We start from the raw sequence: 14,743 nt of genomic DNA, 5'->3' as shown, positions 1-14,743 counted from the left end.
GTTAAGTCATGTCATGGCCCTGCTAGTTGAGGGAATTTTGCTATGAAGCATTTATAGTATGCACACATACCAATAAAGCTTATTAGCTCATGTAGATTCCTTGGATTAGGCCATGCTTTTATTACCTCCAACTTTGATGGATCCATACGGATACCATCTTAAGAGATAATACGACCTAAGTATTGAATCTCTTGAAGGAAAAATTCACTCTTCTTTTGATTGATAAAAAGCTTGTTCTCCCTCATGGCTTGAAAATCCATCTCGAGATGTTGCTTGTGCTCCTCCAAGGACTTGGAGTAGATGATGATATCATCAAAGAACACACCTGTGAACTTGCGGTAGGGTATAAAGATTTTCTCCATTAAACAATTGAACATGGCTGGAGCATTTGTAAAACCAAAAGACATGACAAGATATTCATATAGACATGACAAGATATTCATAAAGACCAAACATTGTCTTTACAATATCTTCCTTCACTATCCTTATTTGATGATAGCCACTTTTAATGTCAATCCTACTAAAGTAGGTCGAATCTCGTAGCTTATCAAACAGATCTTTGACCTGTGGTACGGGAAATTTATTTTTGATAGTGATATGGTTTAGTGCTCGATATTCCACACACATGCAGTATGTACCATCTTTCCTTTGCACTAAAATAATTGGAGAATAGAAGGGAGAGGATCTAGGCCTCACCATCCCTTTGTCTACTAATTCTTGTACTTGCCTCGCGATCTCCTCTTGTTGAGCTTGAGAAACTTGATAAGAAGGCTTGTTAGGCTTGTTAGGCGGTGAGCTTCCTGGTAGGAGCTCAATTTGATGGTCATCATCCCCTCATTTTGAAGGTAAGTCCATAGGGATATCATCGATAAAAACATCTTGGAATCCATTTAGAAAATTAGACAAGTCTAACACTTCTAATTCCTACCATCTTCATTTGATAAAACATTAGGACCTTTTATGGATTGTTTGACAAAAATCATGTACGCAAAAATTGATCTTTTCATTGATTTGTCAAAAGCAGGAGAATTTACAAGGGGTATGGTATGACCAGGCTCATTAGCATCTATGTACATGTTCTTTTCCCTATACTTGAAATACAACCTTCTTTCAGGGAGCTTTACATTAACAGCCATACGGTCAAACCATGGTGCCCCTAAGATGACATCTTCATGCTTAAGAGGAAATACAAAGAAATCTTCCTTGTCAACATAGCCTTGGACATGAAGCCTCAGTTTCCCAATCAAGGGAGTAACTGCAGATTCTTGCCCCTTGAAGGTTCCATCGGCTACAACAGCATCTCCCATCTCATGAGCTTGAATACCTAGCTTGGAGGCCAACTCTGTGGATATGAAATTGAGAGTAGAGCCAGAGTCAAACAGGGTGAAGGCGTCATGCTCATTTACCTTTCCCCAAGCATAGGAGAGAGGTGATCCTTTGCAATGATCATCCTCTTTTGGAGCTTCGATCGTGGAAGCTCTAGAAGTCTCATTGCGAGCATTTCTCTTGAAGCAAGAACGATAGCCATGTCCTTGCTCCCCACACTTAAAACATTTGTGGTCCTTACAAAAATCTTCTAGCTCTTAAAGAGAGACTTTATGTTTACCTTTGTGTGGTGGATTAATTTGATGATAGAACCAAGCCTTTGGGAGCTGACATACTCGGCCATTTCTTCAGGTAATCACGAACATAATTTTTGCTTTTGCTTGGCAAAGTCTATCTTTGAAAGACAGTAGCCTTGAGATGTAAATCCCAAAACTTGTCCACATAATTGTGGATAGACTCGTTAGAGAGCACTTCAAACTCCACCATTTGGTAAGCACTTTGTCCTTTGCATCTCTTGCAAGGAATTGCTTCCTGATGGAAACTCGTAGAGTTTTCCATGTCTTTGGGGCTTTGTTGTTGCCACGAAGGCTAGCCACCATTGGCAAGCAGATTTCTGGAAGTGTATAGCTACATGATGTATCTTGGAGGACTCTGTGAAGCCCTCGTCTCCAAAGGCCGCATCAGGATGAAGGCCAATACCTTGTCGGTAGCACCAAAGGTGCCATCATAGGTGAGAAAAGAGATACTCTTTCCTCCCTCTTTGAATTTCTAGAGCTTTTGAGACCTTCTCGATGCAAGGTAGGATTTGTGATGTCCTCCCCTCTTGTATTCTCTAGGAGAATACAACAACTATTCTCTAGGTGAAGAAGAAGGAGAAGAGAGTGAACTCTTTCTTGCCTTTTTCTTCCTTTGTTTCCTCTCTTCCCTTTTGGAGTGACGAGAAGGACTATGGGTTGATCGTTTCCTCTTGGGAGGAGTTTGAAATCGTATAGACCGCCGTCTTTGTGGAGCCACATCTCTAGAGTAACTTAGTGATTTGCTTCTTTCTCGTTCTTTGGATTCCTCCTCTCGTATGGGAGAGAGTCTTCTTCTAGGAGTGTCTTCAAGAGGCCTCGTAAGCTCTCTCTCCTCTTGGAGAAGAAGGGAAATCCCATCAGCACAAAGTTGTTGAGTAACTTCAGCTTGCAAAATAGGGTTGCCCATAGCTTGTTGCAACCTAGTAACAAGATAACTGGCATCATCATTAGCACCTTCATGTGAAAAATCAAAGTTATCAATATTCATTCTACTCTCTTGGTTATTGTCAGCCATGCTAATTAAACTTATGTATAAATTACTTTGTGATTTGGTACCCTCAAAAACCTTAGTTGATACTCTTCTTTACCTTTAAAAATTAGTTCTCAAGCAGCCACACCCGTGGTTTAGACACTATTGATTGCAAAGACTAGTGGAGAGGGTCTAAAATTTCTCGATTGATTATGGTTCCTGCCTGTTGAGCTTGCTAGTAGCTCAATAATGGTTAAGCCAAAGGCAAGCCCCGAGAGACTCCATTATTAAGACTATAGTTCCCAATGGTGTACCTCAAATTAAGTCCTTTTCAACCAAGATAATAGATCCCTGTCCCACTTATCCTATTGCAATGAGCATGTCCAACCTTCCATGGACAACTCAAGGATCTCTCTTCTTAATGAAGAGAAAAGAACCCAGTAGCTTTGATACCGATGTAATGGAAATGGCCTATGAACATTGAGAATAGCGGAATTAAGAGAATTTAGTGAGAATTTTTGTGAGACTACTTTGAGAACAGCGAGGGTGAACTTAATTAGCGGTAGCAACACAACAATTATACTTAATTGACTTGGCATGAACAATACTTTTGCAAGAGAGATAATTAGAGAACATTGACAACAATTGAGGACTGGATTTATGTGGAGCCGGTCCCCCCTCCAATAGGCTTTTGTATTATAGATTATCCCATAAAGAGAGACTTGGTACAATACAATCTTTGTGGTCCTTGTGATCTAGGTGATGCAATGAAAGTGGAAAGCTTCATTCATCACGAGTATAACATAAACTTTGTAAAAGCATTAACCATCCCCGGCCTTAGTCCAAGGCCTCAAAAACCTTCAAAGGTGGAGAGAGATAGTGGGAAATGAGGGTAGGAAAGAAGAAGAAGAAGAATAAGAAGAAGTAACATACGATAAAGAGATAGTTCCTTACTTATCATCAATCTTCTTGCATAGCATAGCATAATAGCATAATAATGATGATGAAGAAGATGGCAAGCTTAAGCATTGAAGCATGACTCTTGGTTGGATTTGCATTCATAGCCAAGAGTGTTGGTGTAGGCTCTCAACTTCTCAACAAGCTTGGAGAAGGAGATGGAGTTCTTGCACTTTGCCCAAGTGAGAATGATCTTGTGAGAGTGTGTGAGAGAGCGTATACCCCCCAAGCACACCCCCAACTTGCTTTGGTCGACCCCTCATTGTAGCTAATACTTGCATTTGATTGGACCCCTGCAATCCTAGCCAATCACATACATCGTGTATCTCAAGCAACCATGGTAGCATTTGGACAAGTTTCCTCCTTTCCCCTTTGAGAGAGAGGTCTTGGAAAATGCTTTAGACAAATAATTAAATAACTAAATTCTCATTGGACCCCTCTTTAGCCTAGCCAATAGGATTCAAGCACCCCATGTGGCTAAGCATAGGGAGAACTTGACATGTGTCCTTGTGTCCCTTGAGGAAGGGGTGTCCTTTGGGTGAGTGAGTGGTTGGTCAAATCATTACCCTAGCTTTGGGGCTCGACCCCTCCTTTGTAGGGCACGTTTTTGACTCAAGCCCCTCAAGCACCTTACCGCCCAAGCATGGGAAGCTTCTCAAGCACCTTAGTCAGCAAGTACAAGCTTAGCAAGAGTATGGGCTCTCTCTCTCTCTCTCTCTCTCTCTCTCTCTCTCTCTCTCTCTCTCTCTCTCTCTCTCTCTCTCTCTCTCTCTCTCTCACACACACACACACACACACACACACACACACATGTCCCTAGCTTCAAGGGCTCTCTCTCTCCTTGTAGGGATTGATTTGACTTTTCAAGCTCATGCGTAGCTTAAGCATGCACCTTAGTTATCAAGCATCTCATGTACTTTAATCATCAAGCACCTCAAGCATAGGCCTAGCTTGACCTAAGGTCTAAGGACTTTTACACTAACCTTTGGAGGTCTTTAATGAAGCTAACCCTTAGGTCTTTTAAGCCCCATTAGTTGGCATTGCTCTTTGATAGACTATCTCCCATTTGTACCCATTACCTTTGGTCTTGTGTTGAGATACATCTAAAAGCACATGTCTATATTCTAACTCTTGTTCCCGTTTATTCTCCCACATTAAATGATCAATTTAATATTAGAAAATCAAATGGGTATAGCTAGATATTAGATTTTATGACATGTACATTGAGAACACTCATCATACATGTGATCTTTGGATCTGTACTTTGGACACTGAGGGCTCTACCTTGCGGTCTGATCTTGGACATTTCTGCAATTTGCTTCAATCTTTCTTGTCTAGGACCCTTTCTTTTTCCATTTGACCTGATCATATGAGTCACTAGCAGATGAACTGGAGCTAGAACTAGACTCGGACTCCTCAGTTGACGTCTCTTTGTAGTCTCTTCGTCCCTTATGGCCCCTTTCTTTCTTTGCCTATTGCTCTAGCTTCAATGCTCTTTAGACCAGGTCATTAAACTTTTTTGTCGGTGCGGGAACCTCTTGTGCCCTAAGCTCACCATATCGATGCTAGCAAAGCGAGAACCACAGACATAAAATGTCAATCCGTGGAATGTAGCTAACATGACTAGTGCATGGAGGCTACAAGAGATAGCTAATCTCTTGAAAAGTCCTCACTAAAAGCCTCCCTTGTTTGATTTTAGCTAGCTCATACGGGATTTCCTCATCATCTCTATTATCGGTATATTCTAGACAAAATGCTTTGATAAGATTGCTATGTGTTGTGAGCTTGTAGGCCGGGTAGTGGTAATACCACTTTCGTGTTGTATCCTTTAATGTCTATGAGATTTATTCTCCCCACTCATCTTCATCAATGTCCTTCAGTTCATCATATTGCTTAAATGCCTAGATATGAATGTCAAGATCATCCTTCTTTCCATCCTTGAAGATTAGAAAAGTGATCTTCATATCAGTTGAACACTCATTGTGTCTGGTTCGATGATAATGTGAGTCATGGTCCACATGTCTGTATTTGTCCTTTGAAGTCGACTTCTTCTCTCTGGACCGATGCTTGTTGTAATGGTCCGTGTCTACATCCCACTTATTGTTATACTGATTGTCGGTATTGATAATTGTGTTCATCTTATGCTTTTTTTCCTATTTCTAGTTTGCTGATCTGTGACTTTGTCTGCTCTCGTCACTTCCCCAAGTCTGATCCTTACCTTTGCCCTTATATGTCCTCTGAGATCCATGTGACCAAGAGCGTCTCTTTGCTTGCTCTGAACGTCGTCTCCTCGACTGAGCTGAATGTTAGGAACCCAAAGTTTTTCAGTCTCCCTCTAAGTGCTAGAGCCTCACTCCGACTCCTCAACCACTTTGCTAACATGATCTTGCTCATCCATGAACTTTGTGGTTGATCTCCTTCTGTGTCCAACTCTTTTGGGCGGCATATTTGAACTGCAGCTAACCCCAAATTCCAACTAGGAGATATGTTGTCTGTCAAGAGCGTTGGCTCACCACCATGATCGCCAAAATTGAATGAGCTAGTCACTTCTAACATCTTTTCCAGGTTAGATCTTTGGAGATAGTCATCAGATCAAATGTTCAGACTTCAGCTTTAGACTTCAGATAATTAACAAACTAGACAAAGATTGAAATGGAAATACGAAGATAAGAGACTGGAACTTATATGTATTTGGATACTGGAAAGTAAACTAGCACTAGATAGAATCCTCATTTAAGGTTGATTTTTGGTCGGAAAACATGCATAAACAGTGGCCATTCTCCAAATAATGGATCACAAGAGTGAGGTTGATGTTTGGTCGAAAAACATGCATAAATAGTGACGGTTCTCCAAATAATGGATCACAAGAGTGATTTGAGGTATATCTCCTGCATATCTAGGCTTCTAATATAAAAATGTTACAAACTAATGGAGATTTTCCTTGACATAAGCATGAAGAAGAAATGGTGCAATAAGTGTCATTAGTGCATCTACTGAAATAGTCTTTAAAAAAATGTGAAGTATTCGATTGGCTTTGCATAGCTTCAAGGACCTTGATGGCTCATGTGCATCTTGAGAATGCTCAACTCTCCTCCCTCCATCATTGGTGTCCAGTCTTCGGGTAATGGTTACCATCTAGAGGCCTTCTTTGATGTGTGGTTGTTGAGATGGCCATTTTTGAGATGATGGCCTTTTTTTCTTAAGTTTCCCCCTATGTTATTATGGCCTATAGAAAGGGGCCTCATGAACAGCCCTATGTTCGTAGATTTCTTTTCTCACACCTTGTCCATCTTTTTAATCTACTCTTGTGTGTCTTTTACGAGTGTTGTTGGAATTTTCACTTCTATGAGCATATCCTCTAGAGAACTTATTTATGTGTATCTTCTTGTTAGTTCAAGCACACCATGCCTCAAAACAATTGGCATTGCATCAGTGTGTTGCCAATGTTGTATATCTCTTTGCATAGTGAGGTCTCTAGAAAGCCTTAGTAGCCCCAAGCACCATTATGAATATCGTCTCAATAATTACTTATCCTCTTGAGAACTTATTTATGTGTGTCTTCTTGTTAGTTCAAGCACACCATGCCTCAAAATAATTGGCATTGCATCAATGAGTTGCCAATGCTCTATATCTCTTTGCATAGTGAGGTCTCTAGAAAGCGTTAGTAGCCCCAAGCACCAGTATGAATATCGTCTCAATCATTACTTTTAGTGCTTTTAGATAGCTAGTAGCCATTTATATGCACCTTGCATATTGACCATGTAGATGCATGTCATCCAAAAATTGCAAAATCCCACTGAAGCTCTAGATTGCCTTGATCAATATGTGAAGTCTTGGGTGAGATAGCTGACATCATTATAATTGGTAAGGAGTGTTTGTAGGAACCTTAAATTTTGAGTAGTAATTGCAGTAAGAATTTAGGCACTCTTGCATACACCCTTTTGTAGTAGGGAGCATTGTTCAAACATTCAAGTATCATCTGTGGCCTTTAAATCGAACTCAAAGCTTTCCCACGAGCACCTTCTTTCACATCGAAAATAAGTTGAGTGGGCGGGCAAGTGCTTTGGTGGTTTACTTGGTTTTCGGGTGCTTTTTGAACCACTCTTTCCTCCACTCAATCTGAAATTCCACGAACTCTTTTAACATGAAGCCCCTTCTTATAGGAGGTAAATCATAGGCAGCCCAAAGATATTCCGGGTTATTGGGTTCCCATTCCACCCATTCCATCTCTATCTTTGCTTTCATAAGATATTTTGTGGTTTCTATGGTAAATGGTGGCAAGAGATCAATGTTCAAAAAGCTACGTTTCATGGATTCTTGCTTGGTGAACCAATGTTGTCTTTCCTTTATGCACTCCTTTGTGCAGACATGCCTACGTCTTTCAATTGTAGAAAGGGTAGAGACCTATCCATCAAATCTGCCTAGGCTACTTGTACTATGTGGCATGTTACTGACCTTTGCTAAGGTCACACTTAAGGGAATCTTTCCCCTCCATGTATTAAGTTCCTTCATGTTCCCCTTCAGTTTCTCGAGCATCTCAACCGGCATTATGTGATGGCTTGGGCAGAAAGATTGTCCCATGTTGCTTTGGTGCTTCAAATTCAAATTTTCTACTTGTATTTTTCAACACTAGTAATAATTTATCAGATCGTGCAAATGGTTGTCTATCATCTTCATTGCTTGATCCTCCCGTGCTTGCTCTAGATTTGCCTTTGTCACATTTTGTTTATTTGTTTGAAGTTCAAGAATTAGCGTCTCAAGCTTGTTGAAGAGCAGTTTGACAATACACTGGCATGTCAATTTCTGAGCACCTCTTGTGCGTAGGTGTATAGCCTTATTGTGACTTCAATGAGAGCTCTTGCAACATAACAGACGCGCCACCATCACTTCATACCCTAAGGCTTCAAACAGCTCATTTGTTGCTTCACAAGACGAGCGCGATTGACTCCCTTCTCACTGCCCAAGGTTTACCCTAGATATTCTAATGTTTGCAACATGGTTTGAAGTTACAAAATATTCACCTATAACCTTCAAGGTGAGGTCAAAAATTCTGGTTTACAATAGCCACAGAGGAGAAACAGATTTAGAGACATAACAGAACATACTTAGCATGGCAAATAAAGTGTGAACAATGAAAACAGCTATCAGACCACATACATAGACAGTTCTCTTCGAGCACCACAAACATTCTTCGTACTACCAAGGGGAATACCCTACAAAGAGAATCATTAAACTCTAGCAGTTGCAACAAGTATTCATAATGGACGAACATCTGATGGTGGTTCACTACATATAATGCTTAGAGAGAATACTTAAAAGAACAGAAATGCAATGTCTAATTGTCAGAGCAAAAAAAGCACCTTTTTCATGTGAAATGGCACGAGGGACTCACCACAACGTTTCACTTGATAGAGCTGCTATTCTAAGCTGAAGGGGCCTCCAAAAGGAGGCTTCTAGGCCTAATCGGCACTCAACCTTGTAAGGATGACCTCGGTATCGCCAAACAAGGTGCTCCTTGACTTGTACAATTAACACCTCAGCATCTAAGTACGCAGTAACCATTGACAACAATACCCAAAAACACATGCTACAAATACAAGGCAGCCACCATAGACCATAAAATACTTTGCAAAATCACAATTACCCACGCACATTCCATACTACCGACACAGGAATAAACACCACAATAGCATCTGAGTAAATTATACTTTACAATTACACAGCTTGAGGACCATCAATCTTCTACTGAAACTTATAAGAGACCTGTCATCAAAGTCCCCCCTTCAAAGGCTTCAAAAACACAAGATGCACCACTAAGACAACTAGAGCTTGTCGAGTTTGTCAGCCTTAACGATGGGGTTGGCCTTGGCAATCGCATCGCGCGCAGCAGCACGATAATCATAAGAGCAGTTGTGCTTGTCATGATATCGATGGAGAGAACAGAATTGGTTGCCACAGCGACACTTGAAGCCAGTTAGCCCAATACGCTTTTTGCATGTAAAGCAACGATTTGGTTGCTGTTGTTGTTGCGGGGTGTCGGCAGATGTTGACCCTGACTTGGCACTTTCTTCTCCAATGGTTGACAATTCAGATGCAGAAAGCAATGGCATGTCAGACTGCAAATCCACTTGCTTGCTAGAAAGAGCTGCAGCTGCCTCCGCTGCCTTTGTTTGATTGAATACATGGTTACGATAGCACTGCGAGCACAGGTTCGCTGTTGTCGCACTTCCGAAAAACCCACAATTATTTGCACACAATATCGGCCCCTCTGGTGGCTGCCGGCCCGTCTCATCTGTGTCTATCTTCCAGCTTTCCTGCTCCATGATTCCACAAACTTTCCACCGAACCTGGTGTTTGAATCAATTCAATTTTGATGGCGTCAATAAGCTACAACCAATCTGTACCTTGAATTATTACTGATTTTCAATTTGTGCAACCGAGAAGTCTGGTGGCAAAAACATCAACATAAACATTGAATACAACTAAGGAAGGTATCTTGTTATCAATGATATCGATACAAGTGGGAAGTATGATGGCAGAAAAATCATCAAAAACATTGATACAGCTAAAAAGTCCCAAGGCAAAAGCAACCAGCAAAGGTGAGGCCACAGTCGTTTTGGCCCTTCTGCGCGTGAACTGAAAAATAAAATGTCTGAAACAATTCCTTCAAAACCTTAGTGTACGCTCAAAGCATTCACCATCCAAAGAATCAGGGAACAGAAAATTGAACTTTTGTGCAACATGCAAAGATAAATTCTACAGTAACAGCTAATTTCATCCTCAAGAAAAATTAAAATCTCGTTCCAAGATGGAGCAATTGGAGACCGGTCGATCAAGCAAGCTCTGAGAGCCAAACGTACTCTCAATGATTCCATCGTAATTCTGCATACTGCATGCTTTCAAACACCCCTTATCTGATACCATATTCAGTAACTGCAAAAATCATGTGTACAGATTTACAAAAACCAGCTCCAATAAGAGTTGCCCCCGTCAAGGCATGCTATAGATCTTTAAGAATAGAAAACCCTTGCTTCCTGTGTTAGTGCGGTTTCGTATACTTTCACTGCAAATCATCTTCAACATAGTGAACATGGGTATACTTTCGCTCCAAATCACCTTCGACACAAAGTAAAAGCCAACCAATCTTTCCATGGCCACATCTCAACAAATAGCATACCATGGAATGAATACTGAAACTTCCGAAAAAAACACATGAATTAGAAAGAAAACAATAAATTAAAAAAAGTTGTAGACAACAAACAGCAAATAAAATCCGCAGAAACGCCTCTGCCGTCCCCTTCATCAAGTCAAGGGCAAGCACGAACACACACAGATAAGAAAATTAAATTTGACAAATACAATTGCACAGATGCCCAACATCAAAAGCCCACTGGTACGTACGTACATATAACAACCAAAAAGGGTTTTCCATGGGCAGGTTACACGCATGCACGCAGGCAAACACACAAGATGGGCGTTTTAAATGCCCAATTTTATGCAGAGTTAAACGCAAGATCAGCCCATTTCGGACAAAACGAGGGTCATATCTACAAGATCGGGACTCCGCACATGTTCAACAGAGGAAAACGTACGGAACAGAGAGAGAGATTAGGGTTACCCTGTGTATGTACAGAGGAGCTTGCGGGCTATGGCGGTGCCCCCCACGCAGACGTACCCCGAGAATGTGTATACCGTAGAAAGGTAGAAATGTAAGCTTTATTGCCTTCAGAGAGCATAAGGAATTTCCATCCAATTTAGAATATTATTTCCAGCATTACATAGTAAGAATCTGATTTCAGATTCAGCTTCATATCCAAATAATCCAATATCCCAACTAATGGTCTTGACAGCCTTCCAAGCTTATCATGATCCTTTGTTTAAAACTTAGAGCTTATTAAAACTCTAATTCTCGCATTTGCAGGATGTTGCCAACTCTTGGCATGATGAGCTTTTAAGATTGGGCTACTCTAAACGCTTGCCAGCTGTTGCAGCTTTCATTCAAGGCCTCCTTCTATGTATCAAGGATCCTCTCTTCCACACCACTATCATTGAGCATGATCTAGCATGCCTCACTACTGGTACAGGTCTTGAGAATATGCTCCTCTCTGCTTTGGGCGCACCTGCATGGCTGTGTATTTATGCATTAGCCAAGGAAAACTCGGCACAAGCTATTGAAAAGCTCAGAGAAATCGTTGCCATTATTCCCAACATCCTTATTGAGGATACCAGAGAAACAAGAGAATGGTGGGAAGGTTCCCCCTCTATAATGAGAAGGTTTATGGAAATGCATGGGAAAAAGCTCAGAAATGATCCTCTGATAAGACAAAAGAAGTGTGGCATGCTACAAGGTGCTCCCATGTTCCCTCTCTCACCGCCTTCTAACCCCATGAGCAACCTTATTCCTGAGGAGCAGGATGACGAGGAACAAGCTGCTGTCAAAGAGGAGTTTACAGTAACAGGTGCAGTCTTGGACAAAGCCCCAAAGCCTATGGAAGCATATACTGACCCTTTTATCCCTCACCGTCGGCTAGAACCCATGTTGCATGACACACATCAAAAGGTTGGGGGCTTTGGCAATTATGCCCTACTTGCCCCAATCAATGAGAAATTTTTACTCACCCTTCTCAATGAGAGAGATAAAGAGGCAGCAAAAATTAGCTTACAGCAAATCCTCTTGACCAACTCCTCAAACATCATTGAGCCCTATCTCATTGGATGCCCTTTTACTATGGTACACTTTGAAACACAAAGGTGCTCCACCAAACTCGGATGTGTCTTGGGAGTGAAAGGTGTTATCTCTCTAACTGGCAGAGATCCTAGCTATACTACACAGCTATGGAACATTCACCGCCCCTTCATCAAATGTGGCTGTGACTTCAATGGTGAAGGAGATCAATGCAGAGACGGTAACGTCCTATGGTTTGAACATGCTCTATGGCTAATTATGTTCAAGGTTGCTTCCTTTTCTCCTGCTAACTCTTTGAAGAAGTCCACCCTGAAGTTCCTAAAATGGGTTGCTACAGAAGGACAAGAGGGTATCAAAGCACTTCTCATTCACCATATGTACAAGGAAAGGCTCAAAGTATATACTAAACAAGATGCTCTGTTTCAGCAGGCCCCACTTGATGCTCAGAACAATGAAATGGAATCCTTTCTTCAAAAGGCTGTCTTGCCCACCAGAGAATCTAGCTCTGACTCTAGACATGGCAAGAGGGGAAGGGTGGACCAAGGGAGAGGCAGACAGAGGAAGGGCATGAACCCCTGCTTTTTAACCCAGCCTCCTAACACCCCTCCCTGGACCCCAGTTTTGCCACGCTTTGAATCCTCTACCAGCTATTCTATTGTCAACCGACCTGGAGCACAGACTCCCAGACCATCCCCTACTACTAGCCCATGTTTTACCCCCACACCCACTACTACTTCACGTGCTCGATCTGCTATTACCCCTGGATGTGTTCCCAGTGCTAAGAATCTGCTATATTTTTAATCTGATTGTAGGATGTTTGCAAGGATGAAGCTGGAAGATTTTGTCTGAATCCACTTGCCCCTACCAAAAATCGCTTATTCATACATGTCACCTACAGGAATGCTCTCATGGATATCAGGTCTATCCATGCCTTCTTTAGCCTTTTTTTGTATGGATTGGATATTCCAATTAATGAGCTATGGGATAATCTCTGCTATCAAGCTACAATTGTGCAATGCTAAGGACGTTTTTTCCAAAACTGTAATTCCAAATTGTCAGTGCAATAAGTGTACCCCTTGGTATTTTAACAGTCTTAAACATGTGCTATTTTTTTTATCTTAAGTACATTGACAATCAGAGTATGAGAAACATTCTTATGAAGGGACTTAATCATATCCCTTCCCAGCCTTTGTGCAAACACATTGCCATAAGCGAACTCTGGTTATGTCTTTCCAATATTTGACAGAATGGCATTTTAGTCTTACCTCCCCTACTTCAGGAGGATAGAATTAAACAACTCTTTTGGGCATTTTGTGAAACCATGCTTCCATTTAAAAACTCAACCAAGCTAATTGCCCCTATGGATCAGCACATTGAGGCTCTAAAAAGCAAGTATTTTATTACCTGCTTAGACAAGGCTGCCAATAACCCTGTCTTTATATGCCCAGCCTTTATGACTCAAGAAGCTAAAAAGAGGCTTTCTGAATCCGACTTTCTGCCCATTACTATTCCCCAGTCTGACATTTTGAAAACAATTGGTGATTACCTCACCAAACTTCACCTCAAAAACCTATGCCCTCTACCTTACCTAACAGCCATTTATAAAGCTCACAAAAATTCCTTCAGGTGGATCACTTGTGGGTCTAATTGTTGTTTCTCAGAGGTATCTTTACTCTTATCATGCATCCTCAAAACATGTATCCCCTGCTTAAAACATAGGGCACACTTACTCAACCAAAAAGCCTTATTATGTTGTAATATCCAACTCCAATCTTGGTGGGTTGTGGACTCCCTATATGAAGTTATCCTAAATCTACAAAGCAAAGTGACCTCTGTATTCTCAGCCGATATCAAGAAGTGTTATGAGAATATTCCTCATTAGGGAAGTATTAGCATAGTCTCCATCATAAACTCACTCATCAGCTATGTCTTTGATCAGCAAGCCCCTTTTATCTCATTTAAGAATTTCCCCAAACAGTGTACAAGTGGAAATTGGTCACAACAACCTTATAAAAACTAGCTATCCTTTGACAAGAGACAAGTCCTTGAGCTGAACTCCTGGCTTATTAGTAATATGTATGTACAATTTAATGGAGAAATCTACATGCAGATTAATGGGATCCCCATGGGACTTGCTTGCTCTCCCATTTGGTGTAATCTCTACCTCCATGCATTGGAATATAACTACATACTCAACCCTCAAAGACCCTCTTCATCGGCACCACCTTCTCCAATTCAAAACTCCATTCAGATTCTTTGATGATATCTTTTGGGTCAATAATGATCATCCCAGGTATTTTACTATTACCAACCCGATTTACCCCCCCCCCCCCCCCCGCCTCTCCATTGATGACAGCAGCACCATTTTTTAAGATGGTACAGGAGTTAGCACAACCTTCCTCAACATGCAGCTCGAAGTACATCATGGGAAACTCCACAGGTCTAGGATTGACAAGAGTAAGGTGGTCCCTACCCATGTTCTGAAATTTATCCATAGAGGTAGCAACA

General features: G+C 41.3%; 1 protein-coding gene across 1 annotated transcript; it reads right to left on the bottom strand.

Annotated features, from left to right (window-relative positions):
* Positions 1-9,161: 9,161 nt before the first annotated feature.
* LOC147422094 (zinc finger A20 and AN1 domain-containing stress-associated protein 6-like) lies at positions 9,162-11,324 on the bottom strand. The gene is made up of 2 exons (XM_086503305.1): positions 11,168-11,324; positions 9,162-9,896 (listed from the first exon to the last, which is right to left on the bottom strand). Exon 2 carries the CDS (start codon positions 9,870-9,872, stop codon positions 9,372-9,374), a length of 501 nt encoding a protein of 166 aa, XP_086359431.1. The 5' UTR covers positions 9,873-9,896; positions 11,168-11,324; the 3' UTR covers positions 9,162-9,371.
* Between the last annotated feature and the right edge of the window lie 3,419 nt (positions 11,325-14,743).

Source organism: Adiantum capillus-veneris, chromosome 27, assembly GCF_014529385.1.
Source record: "Adiantum capillus-veneris isolate H3 chromosome 27, ASM1452938v2, whole genome shotgun sequence".
Taxonomy (NCBI): Eukaryota; Viridiplantae; Streptophyta; class Polypodiopsida; order Polypodiales; family Pteridaceae; genus Adiantum; species Adiantum capillus-veneris.
Note: the sequence above shows the minus strand (reverse complement) of the source record. Positions and strands in the feature narration are given on the sequence as shown.